The 20640-nt window shown below is 46.1% G+C and overlaps 2 protein-coding genes across 6 annotated transcripts in view; one reads left to right on the forward strand and one right to left on the reverse strand.

Annotated features, from left to right (window-relative positions):
• Positions 1-4565, reverse strand: part of TDP1 (tyrosyl-DNA phosphodiesterase 1) — a 117176-nt gene extending 112611 nt beyond the window's left edge. Inside the window, exons 1-2 of one of the 5 annotated variants that reach the window (XM_006122341.3) lie at positions 4436-4565; positions 1794-2353 (exon numbers count right to left, since the gene is read on the reverse strand). In XM_006122341.3, the coding sequence (XP_006122403.3) occupies positions 1794-2349 (556 nt within the window). In that variant the 5' untranslated portion in view covers positions 2350-2353; positions 4436-4565. Of the gene's footprint in view, positions 1-1793; positions 2354-3437; positions 3891-3946; positions 4335-4390 lie in introns of those variants that run through there. The other 4 variants (XM_075926727.2, XM_075926728.2, XM_075926729.2 and 1 more) reach the window with 4 other exon arrangements.
• A 30-nt stretch (positions 4566-4595) lies between these two features.
• EFCAB11 (EF-hand calcium binding domain 11) overlaps positions 4596-20640 on the forward strand; it is a 131638-nt gene continuing 115593 nt past the window's right edge. Inside the window, exons 1-2 of the mRNA XM_014573261.4 lie at positions 4596-4743; positions 12352-12447. Of these exons, the coding sequence (XP_014428747.3) occupies positions 4684-4743; positions 12352-12447 (156 nt within the window). The 5' untranslated portion in view covers positions 4596-4683. The remainder of the gene's footprint in view (positions 4744-12351; positions 12448-20640) is intronic.

The raw sequence follows: 20640 nt of genomic DNA on the forward strand, positions 1-20640 counted from the left end.
TTTCCCAAAATATTAATCAGATGACATAATTTAACCCTCTTCCCACAAAACCTGGTTTTGCAGATCAAATGCACAAACATTCTCTCTTAGCTAAGGGATAAAGCAAGTAAGATGCTGAGCACTCCTGAAAAAGGATGAGAGCCCTCAAGTGCCAGTGAACTCATATATGAGAATCCTTAGCATCTTGATTTATTTCTGTAAAATCTTGTGGGATGGATACCTCAGACAACACATCAGTACTTTGGGTACGCTGGCTAAAGAATCAAACAAACCTTGAGACCTGACTCTTGTCAATTAATTTAATTGTACATAAGTACAGGGCTACAAATATTGGTACAAGCACTTCCATGTTGCTAGAGGTCAGCCCACAAGTATCATACAAATATGATAATAAATCACAAAATAGTCATGCAGTGTGCTTTGATCAGATTTCTAATTAAATGCGCACAGAGTGTTAGTGTAATGTTACTGCAGAAGTTCAATATGTAAAGTATATTTATCAAGAAACATGAACTTATTTTTTGCACATCAGCTATAACTCTGGACTATTTCTCTGGTACGGCATCTTTGAAGTATCAATTACACAGAAGCAGTTATTCAACCTTGGGTTATAGCTAAGGATGTTAAAATGCAGTTAATTGACTAGACAATGAAATTTCCTTTGACTAGTTGATAGGCACTTCTGCATTCCTCCTTTGAAACGTACAAGGGCCTGGGGCTCTTGTACATTTCAAAGGAGGAATGCAGAACTCCAGGTACAGCCCGAGGCCAGTGGGAAGTCCCACTGACTCTGGGCTGCACTCAGGAGCCTTCTTTGACATACACAAGATCCCGGGAGGGGCTCTTGTGCATTTCAAAACCATGGGGGACTTGGTCCCCCACTGAACGCAGGCTCCATGTTACACTGAGCTTATTCACCAACTAGTGTAGCTGTTTAAGTGTAGACATAAAGTATGTATCACATGCTTTAGAGGGTTTCTAAATGAGAAGCATTCTGGATGGCTCCGTGACTTTGAAATACACAAAAGCCCCTCTCGGGATTTTTGTGTATTTCAAAGAAGGCATCTGTCTGCAGGCTGCAGTCAGCAGGACTTCCCGCTGGCCCCTGGCAGTATGTGGAGTTCCGCATTCCTCCTCTGAAATATACAAGAGCCCCAGGCCCTTGTACATGTCAAAGGAGGAATGTGGAAGTGCCTATCGATTAGTTGACTAGTAAAAAAAAAAGTGATAAGCAAATGCTTATCGGATAGTCAACTAGTCTATAACATCCTTAGTTACAGCCAGATTTTAATTTCTACAACTACAGATCGGAGTGGTATAAAAATTCAGTTTTAAGAGCATTTACAGTAGTATAAGGCAATAGCAAATTGTGATGGATGCAGAGTTTAGCATCTAGGAAATGCACTTCATTCCACGGAACCTGCAAGGGTGTGCACTCTTGAAAAAAAAAATCACAAAAATGAATTAAAAGACACTTCTCTCAGCAGAATCCCAGAAGGAAGGCAGTAATGCAAACACCATGCAACCTCCCTCCAGGTAGATGCACACCAGTCCACTCTAACCCATAAGCTGTATTGGAACTGGTACCCAAAGGGTTATGTATGGTCATAAAACACAGCTTATACCATACTTATATTACAGATTTCCAGAAGAGGAAGTATAACTGAATTTCATTACTTCTATGTTTAGAAAGTCAAGTCACATTACTATAGTAATTCTTATATATACTTACAAAACACTTTAATGTTCCCATTCTACCTGAAACTATGTTACTGTACGAATTAAACACTTACCTTTTATGTGAAGTGCTCCAGAATTGTACTTAGACTTAATACCTCTGACTTTAGTGACAAAGAATCTGAAAGGGTTCCCTTCATTCAATAAATCCCAAGTGTCCTGGCCTTTACTTGCTACATTATAATGTTCTTCTGGTTTTTGGCTCACTGAGAGCTCATTATCTTCACATCTACGTAGAAACTGCTTTTCAGGTACAATGATTTGTGGTTCCTCCTCTTTGTCTACTTTTTGTGAATATTTTGGCTGATTTTCAGATTCAGGATCCTCATCACTACTTGAAAGGCACCAGCCTAAACCCTCTTGGGAAGTTCTCTGTTTTTTTGCTGGTGAAATCTCCGTAGAAATACTTTTATCAGTACATTTCGTAGGGGAGACTTTTCTCTTATGAGCAACATTTCTGGCCTCTGAACATGGATACTGTGGTCCACTTGTTTTACCATGTCCACTACGAGACAATGAAGATGTAGACGGCTTCTCAGCGTCAGCATTTTCTTCCATACTTTCATCACTGCTAGATATGGTCCATTTCCCATGCTCACTTTCTTGATACATGTTTCTGGAAAAAAAAAAAAGCAGTGTGTTATGCCTATTGTACTTCTCACAAGGGTGTTTTCCTTGCCAGAGCTTATTCACCAACTTGAACTATCACCATGCCTTTGAGATTTTCTTATTTAAGAGTCCATCCAGAGTGCTTCTCATTTAGAAACCCTCCAAAGTATGTGATACTTGCATTATGTCTACACTTAAACTGCTACAGTATAGACATTCACTAGTGACAGGAGGGGTTCTCCCACTGCTGTAGTTAATCCAACCACCCCAAGCAAAAGCTAGGCCTACAGAAGAGAAAAATATATAGAATTCTTCAGTCAACCTACAAAAGTGACAAGGAGTCATCTGACAAAGTGGGTCTTTGCCCACTAAAGCTTATGCTCCAATACATGTTAGTCTATAAGGTGCCACATGACTCGTCACTTTTGCAAATCCAGACTGACACGGCTACCCCTCTGTCAGCTGACCTACTACTTTCTGCACTGGTGATAACTATGCATCTTAAGCATGTGGATTTTTTACAACCCTGAACAAGGTAAGTGGTTTGACAGCCCAGGAGACTGACTGTAACAACTGCTGACTCTCTTAATGGAACGGCTAATCAGAATGACAGCTACTAACCAATGGGGGAAAAGTACTATAAAAAAAAAAAAACCAAGCTTGAAAAAAGAAAAGTTTTTTTAAAAGGCTGAAATAGAAAAGAGGTCTGAAGTTCAGGATAGTTACTTTCATAATCAGTTCAGGATAGTTACTTTCATAATCAGTTCAGGTACTATTGCTAGTATACTATACCTGTAACAATAGCCAGCAAGAAGTGAAAGGCAACTAGTTTATTAATCCAGGGATTAAAAAGAGAAACGAAAGACATTCATTTAAAAAAAAAAACTATAAAAGCCTCTGGAGCCATGATACCTGTAAGAAATCAGCCAGTAATTAAGGGCTGAATTGAAATAGCTAGCACTTATTTACAAAGAGAAGTATATACAAATTGTGCCTATTACTGCATCCCAGACAATCTCTGCAACAAAGAATAAATGGACACAAATCAGACACCAGGACACACAAACTTGTAGCGGAACATTTTAACCTACCTGGACACTCAATCCTGAGTTAAAAATAGACATTCTTCTTCAAATTACAGGGAGAGAATGCAGAATTGGTATTCTTTTACAAATTTTACACAGTTACCCTGGGCCTGTATAAATACATTAACTAGTTAACCCACTATAAAGCAATTTCCCCTGCCTTTGACATTTGCATTTTCATATCAAAAGCTAGGAATGGGGCATATCAAGCCCATTTAACTAGCTTCATTAACACCAGTCCTACAGTTTTTACTGTTATATAGATCTTGGATTCTGTTATTTCCACTCCAACGCATCTGATGAAGTGGCTTTTACCCAGGAACACTCATAATCAGATATATTTTTGTTAATCTCCGAAGTGCCACTGGCCTACTTGTCCCTCTTATATGTCACTTTCAGAATTAGCACTGATTTTGCAAAAACGTATACACATATTTAACTAGATGGAACGGTGTGTGCGTGTGTGTGTAAAGTTAAGGCATTACATCAGTTAGGGTCATAGGGTTTCTTTACACCTGCAGTTATTCCAGAAAAACCATCTTGCTTCTGGTTAGAGTGATCCACTTAAACAGTCTCCTCTGTGCGGTCGGAGTGAGCGTTTGTCCTTCCAGAACAGCTCCACGTGACACCTATTAGGCTTTGAAGTCAAATCGTACATTGGCCCTGTTAGCTGTCAAGCGCAGACAAGCTCTTAGCTCCTGAGGAACGGGGAGCAGAATTCTGTCTCTCCCCAGCCCAACATGGCCCCGATCTCAAGTCGAGCTACAGCGACACGCGCAGCTCACAGGACCGCCCGCCACAGCACCCGGCCGCTGCCACCCAGGACTCCCAGCATGCTGCGAAGCCGCCACCAGGAGTGAGAACCGGTCGCCCGCTCCCCAGCCGAGCCTGCCCACGCGTCAAGCTCTCGATGGGCGCACACAGCCCCCGCCCCAGCCCCGCCCAGGTTCCTCGCGCACCTGCGCCGGCTCGCCGGGCCCCCCCAGGCTCAGGACGATGCTCACCCGAGCTGCCTCCCGCGCAGAGCTAGATTCAACCTCTTCCAGTTCCGGGTCGGGCTCCCTCTGAGTCCTATCACCTGTCCATCATAGTGAGGGGGCCTAACGTAGGGGAGGGGGCGGGGCCATCGTATTCTTCTCAGCCAATGGCGCCTTCCCTGCGCTCCGCACCAATAGCAGGCGATGCTGTGGTTGCCCCGCGGAAGTTAAGGGAGGCGAGCGGGTTGCTAGGGACGTTGGAGGTGTTTGTATCCATGTGCGCAGCCCCTAGTCCAGCGCGGTGCGGCGGTTGGGGCAGGGAGCGCTACGTGCGGGTAGGTAACGGATGGGCGGGCGCCTGCGGCTCCCTCAAGCCCGGGGCGCCGCGAGCGGGTGCGGGGGAGGCGCCAGGCCGGCGGGGTGTGGGGAGAGCTGGTCCCGGTCAGTGGCCTGAGAGTTCCCGGGCACAAGCAGTGACCCCTAGCGCTGCAGTGGGCTGCGGGCGGTCCTCAGTGCCCCGCTGCCTGTGTGCCAGTTTCCGTGGGAGGGGGCTCGCCCTTTGATCCCATGCACCTGAAAACCCCTCCGAGCTAGATGTGCTGCCAGGAGGCAGAGAGCTGGGGAGGGGCTGGCGCCGTAGTGCGGAGCAACGCAATGTTCACACCCCTGTGTCCCGAAGAAACCTGGCTGTTCATTTGGCCTTGAAGCTGGTTCAGGGCAGGAGACTCAGAGTAGCTTTTTGCATAATCATTCCTTTAGTTCATCATTAAATACTGCATGAATGAGAGTAGCTATATGATGGTTTAAATCAGCGTTTCTCGACTTTTTTTTTTTATAAAGTACTCCCTTTTAAAAAGTAATTGTACCCCCAGAGCCAGGCTCCCCCAGGTCCCCCACTCTAACCCAAATCCCTCTCCCAGAGCCAGCCCCACCCAACCCAATGTCCTCTCCTCCCCCAGAGCCAGGTACCCCCATGCCCCATCTAAGCCAATGCCCCTACCCTCCTCTTGAGCCAGACACTGGACCTATGGTAACCCTAACTTTGAAATGCCTGCTTCCGCTGCCCAGCCCTGCCTCGGCAGCTTATCTGCAGGGAGCAAGTGGCCTGCCAGTACTTGGCCCGTCGCACAGGGCTATGCGCTCCCACCCCAGGCTGCCCTCCTCAGCGGGGTGCCTGGGGGCAACTGCCCCCCACTATACCACAGATGCGGGCCGGGTCCTTTGGAGCAAAGCTTATTGTGCTGCTTCACCACCTTTTAGCTCCTTTCCACAGTACCACGAGGAAGGGGGGGGGAGATACATTATACTGAGCTGCTGGCGGGGGTGGGGGTAATGTGCATATCCAGGTTTAGCCGCCCTCCCTGCTGGGGAGGCTGCCGGAGAGGAAACAAAGTAGGAGAGGCAGCTGTGGAAGTGATGATTTTTTTTGTTTCCTCCCTGCTCCCCATCCTGGAACTGCCATGGGTCTTAGTGGAGCCACGGACACAGCCACACACTTTCCCCATCAGGCACTGGGGTGCGTGCACAGAGCGCCTGTTATTGTCTGGGCACATGGCTCTGAACATTCAATCTGACAGACACATGCCGTTGCCCGATTCCCCTTTGCAGAGCAAAATCCCAGGCATTTTTTGCCAAATTTCACTTGTGTTGAGATACCCCTAAGGGTATGCATATCACTGGTTGAGAAACACTGGTTTAGAGGGCAGAGTGGGAGAAAAACCAGCATAAAATTAATCAAATTAAAACACACTCTACATCGAATTTGGCTCATCTTAACAAAACAAAGTCAGTTTTGGTTCCTTTTGTATTCTAATTTATTACAAGCCCATGAGTAGAGCTAAGAAGGAATGTAATTGCAAACCCCTGATATTAGACTGCTGATGAACTAAGCAGATTAGACCAGATAACCTGATAATGAAAGGCCTGAACAAACAGAAATGTCATTGGTACTTTTCTCTTAAATCCTTGCGGATCATAGCAACCCTTTGTCTTTTTTTCCCCCGTTGTTTTCTTTTACGTTCTCACCTAGAACAGCTCATAAATATACCCCTCAATATTTCCAAAATAAAACTGGATACCATGTCCTAGTTTGTTATAAGCACTTATTGGAAAAAAATCCTTGAAACTATGATTCAAAATTTGTTGTGTTAACTTTCCTTTTAATACTATACTAAAAGATTTACCTGGTGTTGCTCAAATTCTTAACTCAGTTTATTTTTGTGAGGGTTTTGTTTTTTGTTTTTAAAGAAACTGAAAATGTGCATCCTTTATTTAAATCATTGCTCTGGGGTGGGGCTGGGGATGCAGTATGCCAGTGTTTCCCAATTTTATTTGGCCAAGGAACCCTTTTCAGAATTTCAAGGAACCCCTAGGTTTGTCAAGCAAAAAAAAGGGGGGGGGGGAGGCAGAGGGACCCACCAAATGCATGAAAATCACATTCCGTCCCCAAGACCCCCACCCCGCTTCCTTGAGGCCTCATCTGCTCTGTTCCTCTCCTCTCCGTCACTTGCCATCCCCAGCCCTTATACACTCTCACTAGGTTGAGACAGGAGGTGTGGGGTGGGAATGAGGGGTTTGGGTGTGGGAAGGGGTGAGAAGTACAAGCTCTAGGAGGGAATTTGGATGCAGGAGAAGGGGATGTTGGCTCGGGGAGGGGGCTTCAGGCTCGGGAGTGTTGGGCTCAGGTGAAAGGTTGGGGTGCTGAGCAAGCCATGGGCTTGTGGATGTGAGGGTGCTGGAGTTTGGATTGGATATGTGAGGGACTCAGGGCAAGAAGGTTGTGAGTATGATGGGCTCAGGACACAGATTTGTGATGTGTGGATGGTTCAGGAGTGTGGTGGCAGAAGACTGAGGATGTGGGGATGCAGGAGTTTGGGGATGTAAGAGGCTCAGGACAGGGGGTTCCAGTGTATGATAGGCTCAGATTTGGGGTCAGGTGGTGCAGGAGTGTTGGGAGTTTGGCCCCAATTGGGGGCTTGCTGGCCAGGCTTCATTTTTAGGGTTTTTGACATAAAATATTATGTCGACTCAAAAAGTTTTAGCATTGTCTCTATTTATGAGAGGGGTGAGGAACCTGTTTTGAGTCAAGGGTCACTGATCCACAGAAAAGTCTGTTGGGGCCACACAAGTGAGATGCAAAAAAAACCCAACAACCCTCCAAAGACCCCCAAGCCTCACTAATGTGGTCCCAAATGTGCTGGTGGGAGCAAGGGACAGAGTGAAAGTGGGTGCTGGGGCTCGGGAGAGGGTGCTGCTGGGTGGAAGGATGCTGGCTCAGGTGATGGGGTGCTGCGGCAGGCAGGTGGCGGGGTGCTGGGGTCAGGGACATGGTCCTGCTGGGCACTAGGGTGATTGGCAGGGTGCTGGGACAAGGAACAGGGTGCTGCTGGGTGCTAGCGTGGTTGGCAGGGTGCTGAGGCCTGGGCGGTTCTGAGTCCTGGGGTGTGAGGCAGGGTGTTGGGGCCGGGGTCAAGGTGGTGCTAGGTGCTAGGGTGGATGGCAGGGCTGCCAAAGAACGGGATAGGGATGGGGTGCAGGATCTGAGAGGGAGATGGGGGGGCAGAAGGGGGCAAGGTCTGGGTGGTAGGTAGGGTGCAGAAGCAGGCTGGATGTAGGGTGTCTGGCCAGTGGGGAGGGAGCAGGAGCAGATTGGGGGTAGGGTGTCTGGCTACGAGGGAGGGTGCAAGGAGGGGACTTGGGTAGGAGTTGGACCTCCCTGATCTGGCACCCTCTGGACCTGACTGGTCCCAGATGAGGGATTTTTGGGCCAGGGGAGATCATTTCAGGGCTCCTGGTTCCCGCCCCCCCTCCTCCCCAGTAGGTTTCTTTGTACCTCCATCCCCTGCAACCCAGCTGAGCTGCTCACCCCTGCTGGTTCCCTGCACTTCCCCCAAAACCATCCCCCACAATCCAAGGTAGTGCAGCACCAGTTCCCTGCAGCCCCCACAGCCCAGCTGAGCTGCCCATCTGTTCCGTATGCCCTCCCCCATCCACCTCAGCTCAGCTGAGCCCTGCACTGGTTCCCCACATGCCTCCCCCACAGCACAGCTGAGCCCTGTTTCCCTGCACCTCCCCTAAGCCCTGCAAAACTGCTGAGCCAAACGCCGATTCCCTGCCCCTCCCTCCCCTTGAGCCTAGCCCCAGTTCCCAGAACCTCCCTCCTCCTGCAGCCAAACTGAGCTCCACACACACACCCCCACCCCGCAGCCCAGCCCAGCTCCCTGGATCTCCCCACTCTGCAACCCAGATGAGCTCAATTTCCCTGCACCTTCCCCCAAACCATGTAGACATGCTGAGCCAGTGCTGATTCCCTGCCCCCCTCCCTCCCTCCTCTTGGCTGTGTCTACACTGGCGTGATCTTGCGCCAAAGCGGGCCGCTCTTGTGCAAAAACTTGCTTCCTGTCTACACTGGCCGTGTATTCTTGCGCAAGTACGCTGACATTCTCATGTATGAAATCAGGGCTTCTTGCGCAAGAACTATGATGCTCCTGCTCAGGAATAAGCCCTTTTGTGCAACTGTTCTTGCGCAAGAGGCCAGCATAGACAGGCAACATGAATTTCTTGTGCAAGAAAGCCCTATGGCTAAAATGGCCATCGGCACTTTCTTGGGCAAGAGAGTGTCCACATTGCCATAGATGCTCTTGTGCAAAAGCACAGCTTGCACATGGCAGTGTGGATGTGTTCTTGCACAAGAAACCACCGGTGTAGACATAGCCTAAGAGTTTCCTCGCATGAGCAAAATGAATTTTGTGTTGTGCACCAATACTGAGTTCATGTGGCTTGTTTGGATGTGCCACTGTGGCATCCAAGTTATTAATAAATATTGTTAAACTTTTACCTTTTCTCTCTGCTGCCATGTCTCCTCTCCTTGTTCCATCAGCTCTCCTGGTGCCTGCTGCCTCCCAACTCCTCCCCCTCCTCTACTGTCCTGACTCCTGCCCTTCTCACTGCCGTCAGCCCTCCTGCAACCTGCCCCCCTCCACCAGCCCTTCTCTCCCTCCTATGCCCACTCCTCCAGTAGCCCCATTCTGATCATGCGAGCTACCCCTCCTCATCCCCTCTTCTAACACCTCCCTCTACACACGTGCCCTGCCTCTCTCCTCTGGTGCTGGTTCCTCCCCTGCAGGTGTCTGCCCTTCTGCTTCACCACCAGAATCCCCTGGCACCTGCACCTTCCCTTAGCCCTGCACCCTCCTGGTGCCTCCCCCTTCCCTCACTGCCCCTACCTCCTTTTCCCTCTTTTTCCCTGATGCCCACCCCCTCACCACCCTCTGCCCCCATTCCCCCTCATGCCCCTCTGTACCCTCACACATGACTTGCTCCATCCCCACCTTCCTCATGGCCACCCCTTCTTTCAAGCCTTCTCCCAGCACCTCCCCGTCCCCCCTCTAGCCCCTAATGCCCTTACCCTCTCCTCTCCCCTCCCAGCATCACCCTGTCACCCCTCCCAATGACACCTCCCCTCCTGCCTTTTTCCTTATTGTCTGCACTTGCCTCCTGGCATTTGTCTCTCCCTTACCCTGTCCCTTTGGTGCCTTCCCCTCTCTTCCCCCTCTCCCCTCCCCCTCCGCACAAGCTTCTTCTCCTCCCAGCCCTTCCCCTTCTTTCTGCCTTCCACTTTGTGGGGCTGGAGTCTGCACTCCGTCCCTGGACTCCAAACCCGCAACTCAGCCATACGGCGCAACGCAGCGCCCAGCAGTTTCAAAATCCCGAGCCGTGATGTTACATCACACCCGGGCATCTCCCTGCCTACCGGTTTGAGCATGCCGTGCAGGGCAGCAGCAGCCAGCAAGGGGGAGCTCAGTGTAGGTTGCACACGGTGGGGACAGGGGAGAGATGCTCTGGGACCGGGGTGGGAGGATGCGCGGGGGGTGGGGGGACCGGGGCCTGCTCCAAGTATTGGTGGAGCATGGGCACCATGAGCCCATACAACTTGCTGCCCATGCCTCTGCTGGCTAGCTGGCTCTCTCTCTCTCTCTCTCTTTCAGAGGGGGTGGGGGAGTGCCAGCTCCTTGCGGAACCCCTAGTTTTTCTTCGCGGAACCCCAGGGTTCCCCGGAGCACCAATTGGGAAACACTGCAGTATACAGACTGCCCCAGGGAGAAAGGACTATCCCAGCCCGCTGTCACAGCAGCATTTTGGGGCCAGGTGAGAAGCGTCACTCCATAGCCACTGCAGCTCCAGCATGCAAACATGGGGGAGGGAGCATGACCCCCGCCTGTAGCTGGTCCAGGTTTGTCTGCCCCCGCTGCACTCTCAAGCCAGTGTGAGCAGTGTAGCGAACTGTGCACTTTCCCTTGCTCCCTGACAAAGGGGAACAGCCAGAAATGTTCCCTTACAAATCACGAAGAGAGAGCTTCAGCCCCCTTCCCTGACCCAGACTGGAGCAAGTCCAGATTTGTCTAGGAATGCAGCAAGTTGTGTAGTTTCCCCTGCCTTCTTGATGAAGGTGAACATCTAGCAACTTTCCCATACAAATTGGAAAGCAGAGGTATCTTGAGCTCCTCCCATCCTCTTTAAAGGGCACCCCGGGGTGGGGAGCTTGAGGTTAGAGCAGTCCTGGACAAGGGGTTGTGCCCCCAGCTGCCTCTTTCATCTGCCTGGGGAGTCTGATTTTTTTTTTTCTGTATGTTTTTTAGAAATGCAATCCGCTATTGGGGCATATGTGCAGAATGAACGATGAGCAAAAAGTTAAGACCCTGGTATTTGGCATATAATGGACGGTCCGAATAGGAAGAATGGCTCTTGCACAAGAGGGGGTGTTTGATCAAAAAGGAGCCATTTACACTAATCTTTTTTTGTGCAAAAGCGGCTGCTCATTAATTATGCAAATAAAGCGTGGCGATATTCCACGCTGAGCTTCATTTGCATAAGTTTTCTGCAAGAAGGCTACAGTGTAGACGTAGCCTTAGGTTGAATCAAGGCAACTTACATCAACCTACCTATTGAAGTGTCTTCATTTAAATTTGTCTCCTGATGTAAGTCTCTATTATGCTGATTTAGTAATATCATATCCATGAGTGGTATAGTCACACTCACTGTAACTAGGTTGATGTTGTGTTAGTGCCAGCCCGTCGATGAGTGGGGCGGGAGGAAAAGGGGACAGTTGCTACTGCAGTGACGTTGCTACTGGAGTCCAATTTGGTGTGTTCTGGACAGCGCTGAGGGGAGGGGGGAACAGCATGCTTCACGTGGTGCTGAGGGCTGGCTGCCCCCAGCCTCCCTCATGTGACCAAGCCCCCCCTCCTTGTCCAGGGGCCCAGTGATTCTGGTGTCTCTCTCTCTCCCTCCCCTCCCCCCCCCCCCCCCCCCCCCCCCCCCCAAGGCCTGGTCAGTCTTAGATACAGTACTGTTGACTGTTACTGGCTTTCAGGAGCCATCTCACAATGCCCAACACTGACAATAAAATAGGCACAAGTGCGCCTGGTGAGGATGTGCACCACTGACCTAATAAGCCAAGGGTGCTCATCCACAGGTTATTTAATAATTATGGTGATTGTACACCAACGTAAGTTTGATATAATTTTGTAGTGTAGATGTGGCCTTCAACTCCCACAAGGTGCTAAATTTTTCCAGATACTTATGCACAGTTAAAATTAAAAGAATATAAAACACATTAATAAGAAAACGTTTTGATGTGAGTTAATAATTTACTAAATGAAAAAAGTTTCTATATCAACATCAAGTTGAAATTTGCAGATGGGAGGTTGTTCAGGTTTTTATGTGCTTAAAAGAAGTAGCAGTCCATTGGCTGTGTCCCTTTGTAAGATAAGGCACAGAATATTTTCAGACAACAATATATTTTTAAGTTGAAGGTTTGTCTTGTTAAATACAATATCTTTCCCCAAATAAGTATTTGTTTTATTTTTCACAGGCTGTTTTAGTAAGTAATAACAATAACTTCAAGTTTGTTTCTGAATGGAAATCTATTTACTTTTCTTTAGGTCTTTGAAGCATGTGATGAAGATAAAAAAGGATATTTAAGCAGAGAAGATTTTAAGGTTGCTGTAGTGATGTTATTTGGTTACAAGCCCTCAAAGGTATGGCTTATTTCTCTCTCCATGTCTTAGTCTGAGTTTACAAGGATATCTCACAATTGAGAACACTGGGTATAAAGTAGTCTAACTGATCTAGTTGAGCAGAGTTGTTCCAATTAATTAAATTAACAGAAATCTAATGGGTCTCTTAAAAGTTGGATGTCAGCTGTATTTTTTCTGTATTTAAAAACAAAAGGTCTGAGTCCTTAATTTTCATGTTGGGAGCACTGTCACTATCCACACGAATTTTGCAAGATTCTTCTCTGTGGATGCACAAATGTAAAGGTGGCTGGGAAAAGTGGGTGTAGTGAGCCCTGCTTAGTTTAAAGTGTGATATGAGATCCAAATGATTGTGCATTAAGCAAATGGCTTATATGTTTATTATTTCCTGATGCTCTTTGAGAAGAAATTACTTTGTGGGAACATGTTTGTTCATTGTAACAATCACTTATGGCTCCAATAAATACAAAATACACTTCCTCGACCTTGCCTTTTCTAACAAACACGCAGCAGCATGCACTTTAAAAAACAACACCAACAACAACAAAAAACATACCAGAACACTGTACCACATACTGGGTTGTTTTGCCTCAGGAGAAAATGAGAGAGAATAAATACATCTGAGAAATCTTAGACTTGTTACTGATTACAGTATTGGAATACAGTCATATGCTATGGGAATGATACCTGATCAGAATAGATAGAACATGTATAAAGGATTATATGATCATGGTCTTGTATGCAATCACTGAAATAAATGTATCTGGGTCCATCACCGTGTTTTATCCAGACCAGGGCTGTAGATTAATTGCAGTTAACTCATGATTAAACTAAAAAAAACCTAATTGTGATGAATCACATTGTTAAACAATAGAGTACCAATTGAAGCTTATTAAATATTTGTGGATGTGTTTTCTACATTTTCAAATATTTGTTTCTATTACAACTCAGAACACAAAGTGTACAGTGTTTGCTTTATATTTTTGTTACAAATGTTTGCACTGTAAATGATAAACAACAGATATAGTGTATTTCAATTTACCTCATAGAAGTGTGGTCTCTTTATTATGAAAGTGTAACAAACAAATGAACATTTTTTGTTACATAACTGCATTTAAAAAGAAAACAATGTAAAACTTTAAAGCCTATATGTCTACTCATTCCTACTTCTAAAACAGGGCTATTCAACTTTGGAAGCCCTGGAGGCCACAATGATACCCACAGCACATGCTGAGGGCTGCAACTTGAGCATGGTTGCATACGTATGCAAATATATATGCAAATAGCTTCTTTCATCCTGATGGGCATGAATATAAAGATTAAGGCAAGACGACACAACACACAGGCCCCATTTAAGTCAGTTCTGCTGATATTAATAAAATGCAATATTTACCTGATTTCTACCCATATGACAGCACTTTTAATGAGCACTGTCAGTTCAGCAATTTAACTATTAAAACACATATCAACAGAAGACCATTATATTGACTACTTTTTTGTTTTGGCTTCACAATTTTAAAAAAATCAAACTAAATGCCAATACAATATTTACTGAAATATAAGTACAATCAATGTGAAGTTAAAGGTGCTGAGCGGAGAAGTGGCATGACTAGAAAAGGAACTCAGGAATCCTGCTTCCCAGAATCTCTTCCTTTCCCCTGCCTGCCCCACCAAGCATCAGCTCCCACAGTCCCTACAGATCAGAGACTGGAACTCCCAAATCTAACCCAACAAGATCCACTGTCCAGTTCTCTACTCTAACCCAGTGCCCACCTCTCCCCTAGAGCCAGGCATCCTCCAGCCCTGTGCTCTAACCCAATGCCCTTTCTCTCCCACAGAGCTGGGGACATAAATCTTGCAGGGCAGAGGGTAATGCCCTGGGTCTCACCAGTGCCGTGTGATTCCGCTCATGGGGAGGTGATGCCGCTGTGGCAGATACGGCAGGTGTGCTCTGCCGTGCCTTTTACTGCCCCCCGTTGCCAGCCAGCAGCTCCTGCGCATGTGGCCTGGCTCAAAGCCACACAGCTTGGTGCTGCCACTGGAGCCCCAGTGATGAGGCAGGCAGGTGGCCCAGGAAGCGGCTCAAGGCGCTGTGGCCTGCATACAGCCCATGGGCCGTGTGTTGAGTTGCCCTGCACTAAAACAAGCAGGCTTGTTTACACTGATGGAAGATGCTGATGCTCACTTCTGTTGACATTGTAAACAAGAAAGTGAGAAGTGTATTCATATGGCACTTCTGTAGCTGGTATTGCAAGGTATTTACCACCATACATGCCAAACATTCACGTGCCCCTTCATGCTTCACCCACTATTCCAGAGGACATGCTTCTATGCTGATGATTTTCTTTGAAAAAAATAAGTTAATTATATTTGTGACTGAACTACTTGAGAGTGAATTGTATGTCACCTGCTCTGTTTAACCTGCCTTCTGTCATATTGCCTATTGTATCTGTCTCCGGTGATGAACCAACACATGTTCATTTTAAGAACACTTCGGCAGCAGATTTGACAAAACACTGTGAGATTTCTAAAGTAGCTACAGCACTTAAGCAAGGTTTAAGAATCTCAAGTGCCAGCCAAAAAACTGAGAGGCATGAGGTGTTGAGCATATTTTCAGAAGTCTGTGGAGCATGATTTATTGGAGATTTATTGGAGCATAAACTTTCATGGGCAAAGACCAACTTCGTCAGATGCATGTCAAAGAGCAACACACTGATGTGAACACTATAGAACCCAAATAATCAAAAACAGAAAATCCACCTTCTGCTGGAGACATCTGACTCTGATGATGAAAATGAACAGGCTTCGGTCTTCAGTGCTTTGGATCATAATTAAGCAGAACCCATTAGCATAGAAGTATGCTTTTGGAGTGGTGATTGAAGCATGAAGAGACATATGAATCTTTAGTGAATTGGCAAGTAAATATTTTGCAATGGCATTTTGCAATGCCAACTACAGTGCCATGTGAAAGCCTGTTCTCGCTTTCAGGTAACATTTCCAACAAAAAGCAGGCAGCATTATGTCCTGCAAATTGTATCCAAATTTCTTTGAATGATTGGCTAACAAGAGTTAGGACTGAGTGGATTTGTAAAATCCAGAATTTTACATTGTTTTATTTCTGAATGCAGGATTTTTTTATACATAATTCTATTTTTATGCTTGCACTACAGTACTTGTACTGGGTTACATGAAATATATCCATATATTTTCTTTACAGTGCAAATTTTTGTGACAAACAGTGGCACTGTACATGTCATATTCTGTGCTCTAATTGAAATAAATTAGGGCTGTCAAGTGATTAAAAAATTTAATCGCAATTATTTGTGTGCACTGCCCCCTTTGAAATGCTGTGGCGACATTTCAAAGGGGCAGCACTGTGGAAGCCCGGAATTAGCTGGAGTCCTCAGCTGACCGCAGGCTCAGTGCAGCTGCCCCTTTGAAACGCAGCGGCGGCGATACAAAGGGGCAGCGCCGCAGAAGCCCGGGACCAGTTGGAGTCCCAAGCTGACCCTGACTCTGTGCCTTGCTGCCTCTTGGAAACACCTGACCCACACTACAGAGGAGCAGCGTAACGTGTAGCCAGGGATAAGCTGGAGTGCCCCGGTGCCTCAAAGGGGCAGTATGTTAGGGGCCTGGGATCAGCTGGAGTGCCCAGCTGATTCCTGGCACTGTACTGCACCTTTGAAGCGCCACTCCAGCTCTTCAAAGGGGGCAGCACAGCATTAACGCCTGCAATTAATGCATCAAAAAATTAATGCATTAATCCTGCCTTGTGTTAATCCCAGGCATTAACCCAGATCACTTGACAGCGCTAAAATCAATATATTTGAAAATGTAGAAAAAATCAAAATATTTAATAAATGGTATTCTATTGTTTAACAGTAAAATTAATGGCAGCATTAAATTTGTTTTAATTGCTTGACATACAGACATTTGCACATGTAGCTATTAATCTTATGTAGTGTGCACTTAATAAAGAAATAATATACTGTGGACTATGTTTAATTTCTCAACCCGCTTATCCACTCCCTTTTCCTAGTTTATCAAAACAATCACTCTTCACGGAAGCCATCGTGCTGCAAACTATCTCCAAGCCAGTTGTCATTCATTTAAGTGTTGAAAGTGTCCTAAAATGTTAGTGTTTCTTTTGCACTCATGACCACGTTACTTACCAGACAACAAAAATATTCACCCTGTGGCTGAGAACAGATTTGAGAAATTTTATGGAAACATTAACTTTTTATTCCAAATGAGAAAGGGACTAAAATTGGAGACTACAGAAACACCATTTGGTTACACTGGTATTTCTGATGTGACAGGTATTTGTATCTCCATTTTAAGACTATAAGAGTTGGTTGTAGGCAGGGATGTAAAATTCTATTTAATTAGTTAAACATTATGTTTAACCAGTTAACTGATTAAATGGGAATGGGCAGGCGGGAGTGCCCCTCCCTCCACAGCAGGCAGAGGTTGCTCTAGCCTGGCCAGAGCTGCTCCTATCCATGGTAGATCCAGCACAGGCATGCCATGGATGGGGGCTGCTTCAGGCCCTCCTGGGCCAGACACACTACAGATGGGGGGCTGCTCTAGTAAGTATCACCAGGTAAGGGCAATGCTTACCGGTTAACTATTAATATCCCTAGTTATCATAGAATACTAAGACTGGATTGGACCTCGAGAGATCGAGTCCAGTCCCCTGCCCTCATGGCAGGACCAAATACTGTCTAGACTAGCCCTGATAGACATTTATCTAACCTACTCTTAAATATCTCCACAGATGGAGATTCTACAATCTCCCTGGGCAATCTATTCCAGTGTTTGACCACCCTGACAGTTAGGAACTTTTTCCTAATGTCCAACCTAAACCTCCCTTGCTGCAGTTTAAGCCCATTGCTGCTGCTTCTATCCCCAGAGGCCATGATGAACAAGTTTTCTCCCTCCTCCTTGTGACACCCTTTTAGATATCTGAAAACTGCTATCATGTCCCCCTTCAACCTTCTCTTTTCTAAACTAAACAAACCCAATTCCTTCTGACTTCCCTCATAGGTCATGTTCTCTAGACCTTTAATCATTCTTGTTGCTCTTCTCTGGACCCTCTCCAATTTCTCCACATCTTTCCTGAAATGCGGTGCCCAGAACTGAACACAATATTCCAACTGAGGCCTAACCAGCACAGAGTAGAGTGGAAGAATGACTTCTTGTGTCTTGCTCACAACACACCTGTTAATGCATCCCAGAATCATGTTTGCTTTCTTTGCAACAGCATCACACTGCTGATTCATATTCAACTTGTGGTCCATTATAACTCCTAGATCCCTTTTTGCCATACTCCTTCCCAGACAGTCGCTTCCCATTCTGTATGTATGAAACTGATTGTTCCTTCCTAAGTGGAGCACTTTGCATTTCTCTTTATTAAACTTCATCCTGTTTACCTCTGACCATTTCTCCAATTTGTCCAGGTCATTTTGAATTATGACCCTATCCTCCAGATTAGTCGCAACCCCTCCCAGCTTGGTATCATCTGCAGACTTAAGTGTACTTTCTATACCAATATCTAAATCGTTGACAAAGATATTGAACCAAGCTGGTCCCAAAACAGACCCCTGCGGAACCCCACTTGTTATGCCTTTCCAGCAGGATTGTGAACCATTAATAACTACTCTCTGAGTACGGTTATCCAGCCAGTTAGGCACCCACCTTATAGTAGCCCCATCTAAGTTGTATTTACCTAGTTTATTGATAAGAATATCACGAGAGACTGTATCAAACGCCTTACTAAAGTCTAGGTATACCACATCCACCGCTTCTCCCTTATCCACAAGACTTGTTATCCTATCAAAGCTATCAGATTGGTTTGACATGACTTGTTCTTTACAAATCCATGCTGGCTGTTCCCTATCACCTTGCCACTTTCCAAGTGTTTACAGATGGTTTCTTTAATTACTTGCTCCATTATCTTCGCTGGAACAAAAATTAAACTAACTGGTCTGTAGTTTCCTGGGTTGTTCTTGTTTCCCTTTTTATAGATGGGCACTATATTTTCCCTTTTCCAGTCCTCTGGAATCTCTCCTGTCTCCCATGATTTTCCAAAGATGATAGAGGAGGTATCTGAGCCTCTAGCTATCAGCTCCTTGAGTATTCTAGGATGCATTTCATCAGGCCCTGGTGACTTGCAGGCATCTAACTTTTCTAGGTGATTTTTGACTTGTTCTTTTTTTATTTTACCTTCTAAAACTACCCACTTCCCACTAGCATTCACTATGTTAGGCATTCCTTCAGACTTCTAGGTGAAGACCAAAACAAAGAAGTCATTGAGCATCTCTGCCATTTCCAAGTTTCCTGTTACTGTTTCTCCCTCCTCACTGATCAGTGGGCCTACCCTCTCCTTGGTCTTCCTCTTGCTTCTAATGTATTTATAAAAAGTCGTCTTGTTTCCCTTTATTCCCGTAGCTAGTTTGAGATCATTCTGTGCCTTTACCTTTCTAATCTTGCCCCTGCATTCCTGTGCTGTTTGCCTATATTCATCCTTTGTAATTTGTCCTACTTTCCATTTTTTAATGAGACTCCTTTTTTATTTTTAGATCATGAAAGATCTCCTGGTTAAGCCAAGCGGTCTTTTGCCGTATTTTCTATCCTTCCGACACATCGGAATAGCTTGCTTTTGGGCCCTTAACAATGTCCCTTTGAAAAACTGCCAACTCTCCTCAGTTGTTTTTCCCCTCAGTCTCGATTCCCATGGGACCTTACCTATCAGCTCTCTGAGCTTCCCAAAATCCGCCTTCCCAAAATGCATTGTCTCTATTTTGCTATTCTCCCTCCTACCCTTCCTTAGAATTGTGAACTCTATGATTTCATGATCACTTTCACCCAAGCTGCCTTCCACTTTCAAATTCTCAACCAGTTCCTCCCTATTTGTTAGGATCAAATCTAGAACAGCTTCCCCCTGGTAGCTTTTTCAATCTTCTGAAATAAAAAGTTGTCTCCAATGCAGTCCAAGAACTTATTGGTTAATCTGTGCCCTGCAGTGTTATTTTCCCAACATATATCTGGATAGTTAAAGTCCCCCATCACCACCAAATCTTGGGCTTTGGATGATTTTGTTATTTTGTTTTAAAAAAGCCTCATCCACTTCTTCCACCTGGCCTGTAGTAGACTCCTAGTATGACATCACCTTTGCTTTTAATCCCTTTTAGCTTAACCCAGAAACTCTCAACACTTCTCTCTCCTATGTCCATCTCCACCTTACTCCAAGTGTGTTCATTTTTAATGTCTAAGGCAACACCTCCTCCCTTTTTTCCCTATTTATCCTTCCTGAGCAAGCTGTACTCTTCCATACAAGCATTCCAATCGTGTATTATCCCACCAAGTTTCTGTGATGCCAACAATGTCATAATTGTACTTATTTATTAGCACTTCAAGTTCTTCCTGCTTATTTCCCATACTTCTCGCATTTGTATATAGGCATCTAAAATCCTGATTTGACCTTGCCTCCCAGTTTTGCCCTGACCCTCCTTTCTCTCTGCTATTGTAGACCATGCTCCCTCCCATTTCCGACCCATCTCCCAGGTCTCCATGTTCTCCACTTACCTGTGGGCTTTTCTCACCTGTCCCCATTGAACCTAGTTTAAAGCCCTCCTCACTAGGGCTGTGTCCAGACTCAAGGGTTTTTTCGAAAAAACTTCACCTGCGTCTAGACTACAGCCGCGTTCTTTCGAAATTACATCGAAAGAATGTGGCTTTTCTTTTGACGGAAGAAAACCTCATTTCACGAGGAAGAACGCCTTTTTCAACAGAGATCTGTTGAAAATAAGTGAGTGTGGATGCGGGGAGGCCTTTTTTTCGAAAGTAATGGCCTCCAGGAAGAAGCCCTGGTGGACAATCTGGCGAATGCCTTGCATGTCTCTGGTTCCTGTCTGCAGCCATTTTTTAAAGGGACAGGCACCCTCACAGCCACTTGTGGCAGCAAAGCAGCCAGAGCACATGGCTACTTAGGTGCAACATGTCCCAGCCCCAAGACCCTCCTGGCCCTTCTAGAGAGCCTTCTGGAGACCCAACCAGGGGTTCCAAACGCCGGGCACCGGCATGGTCTGGGCCAGAGCTCAAGACGCTTCTCGAGCTCTGGGCAGAGGAGGAGGCCTTACAAGCCCTACAAACCAGGTGGCGAAATGCGGACATTTTTGCCTGCATAGCAGAGGC

The sequence above is a fragment of the Pelodiscus sinensis genome, chromosome 5 (genome assembly GCF_052426305.1).
Source record: "Pelodiscus sinensis isolate ZL-2025 chromosome 5, ASM5242630v1, whole genome shotgun sequence".
NCBI lineage: Eukaryota > Metazoa > Chordata > Testudines > Trionychidae > Pelodiscus > Pelodiscus sinensis.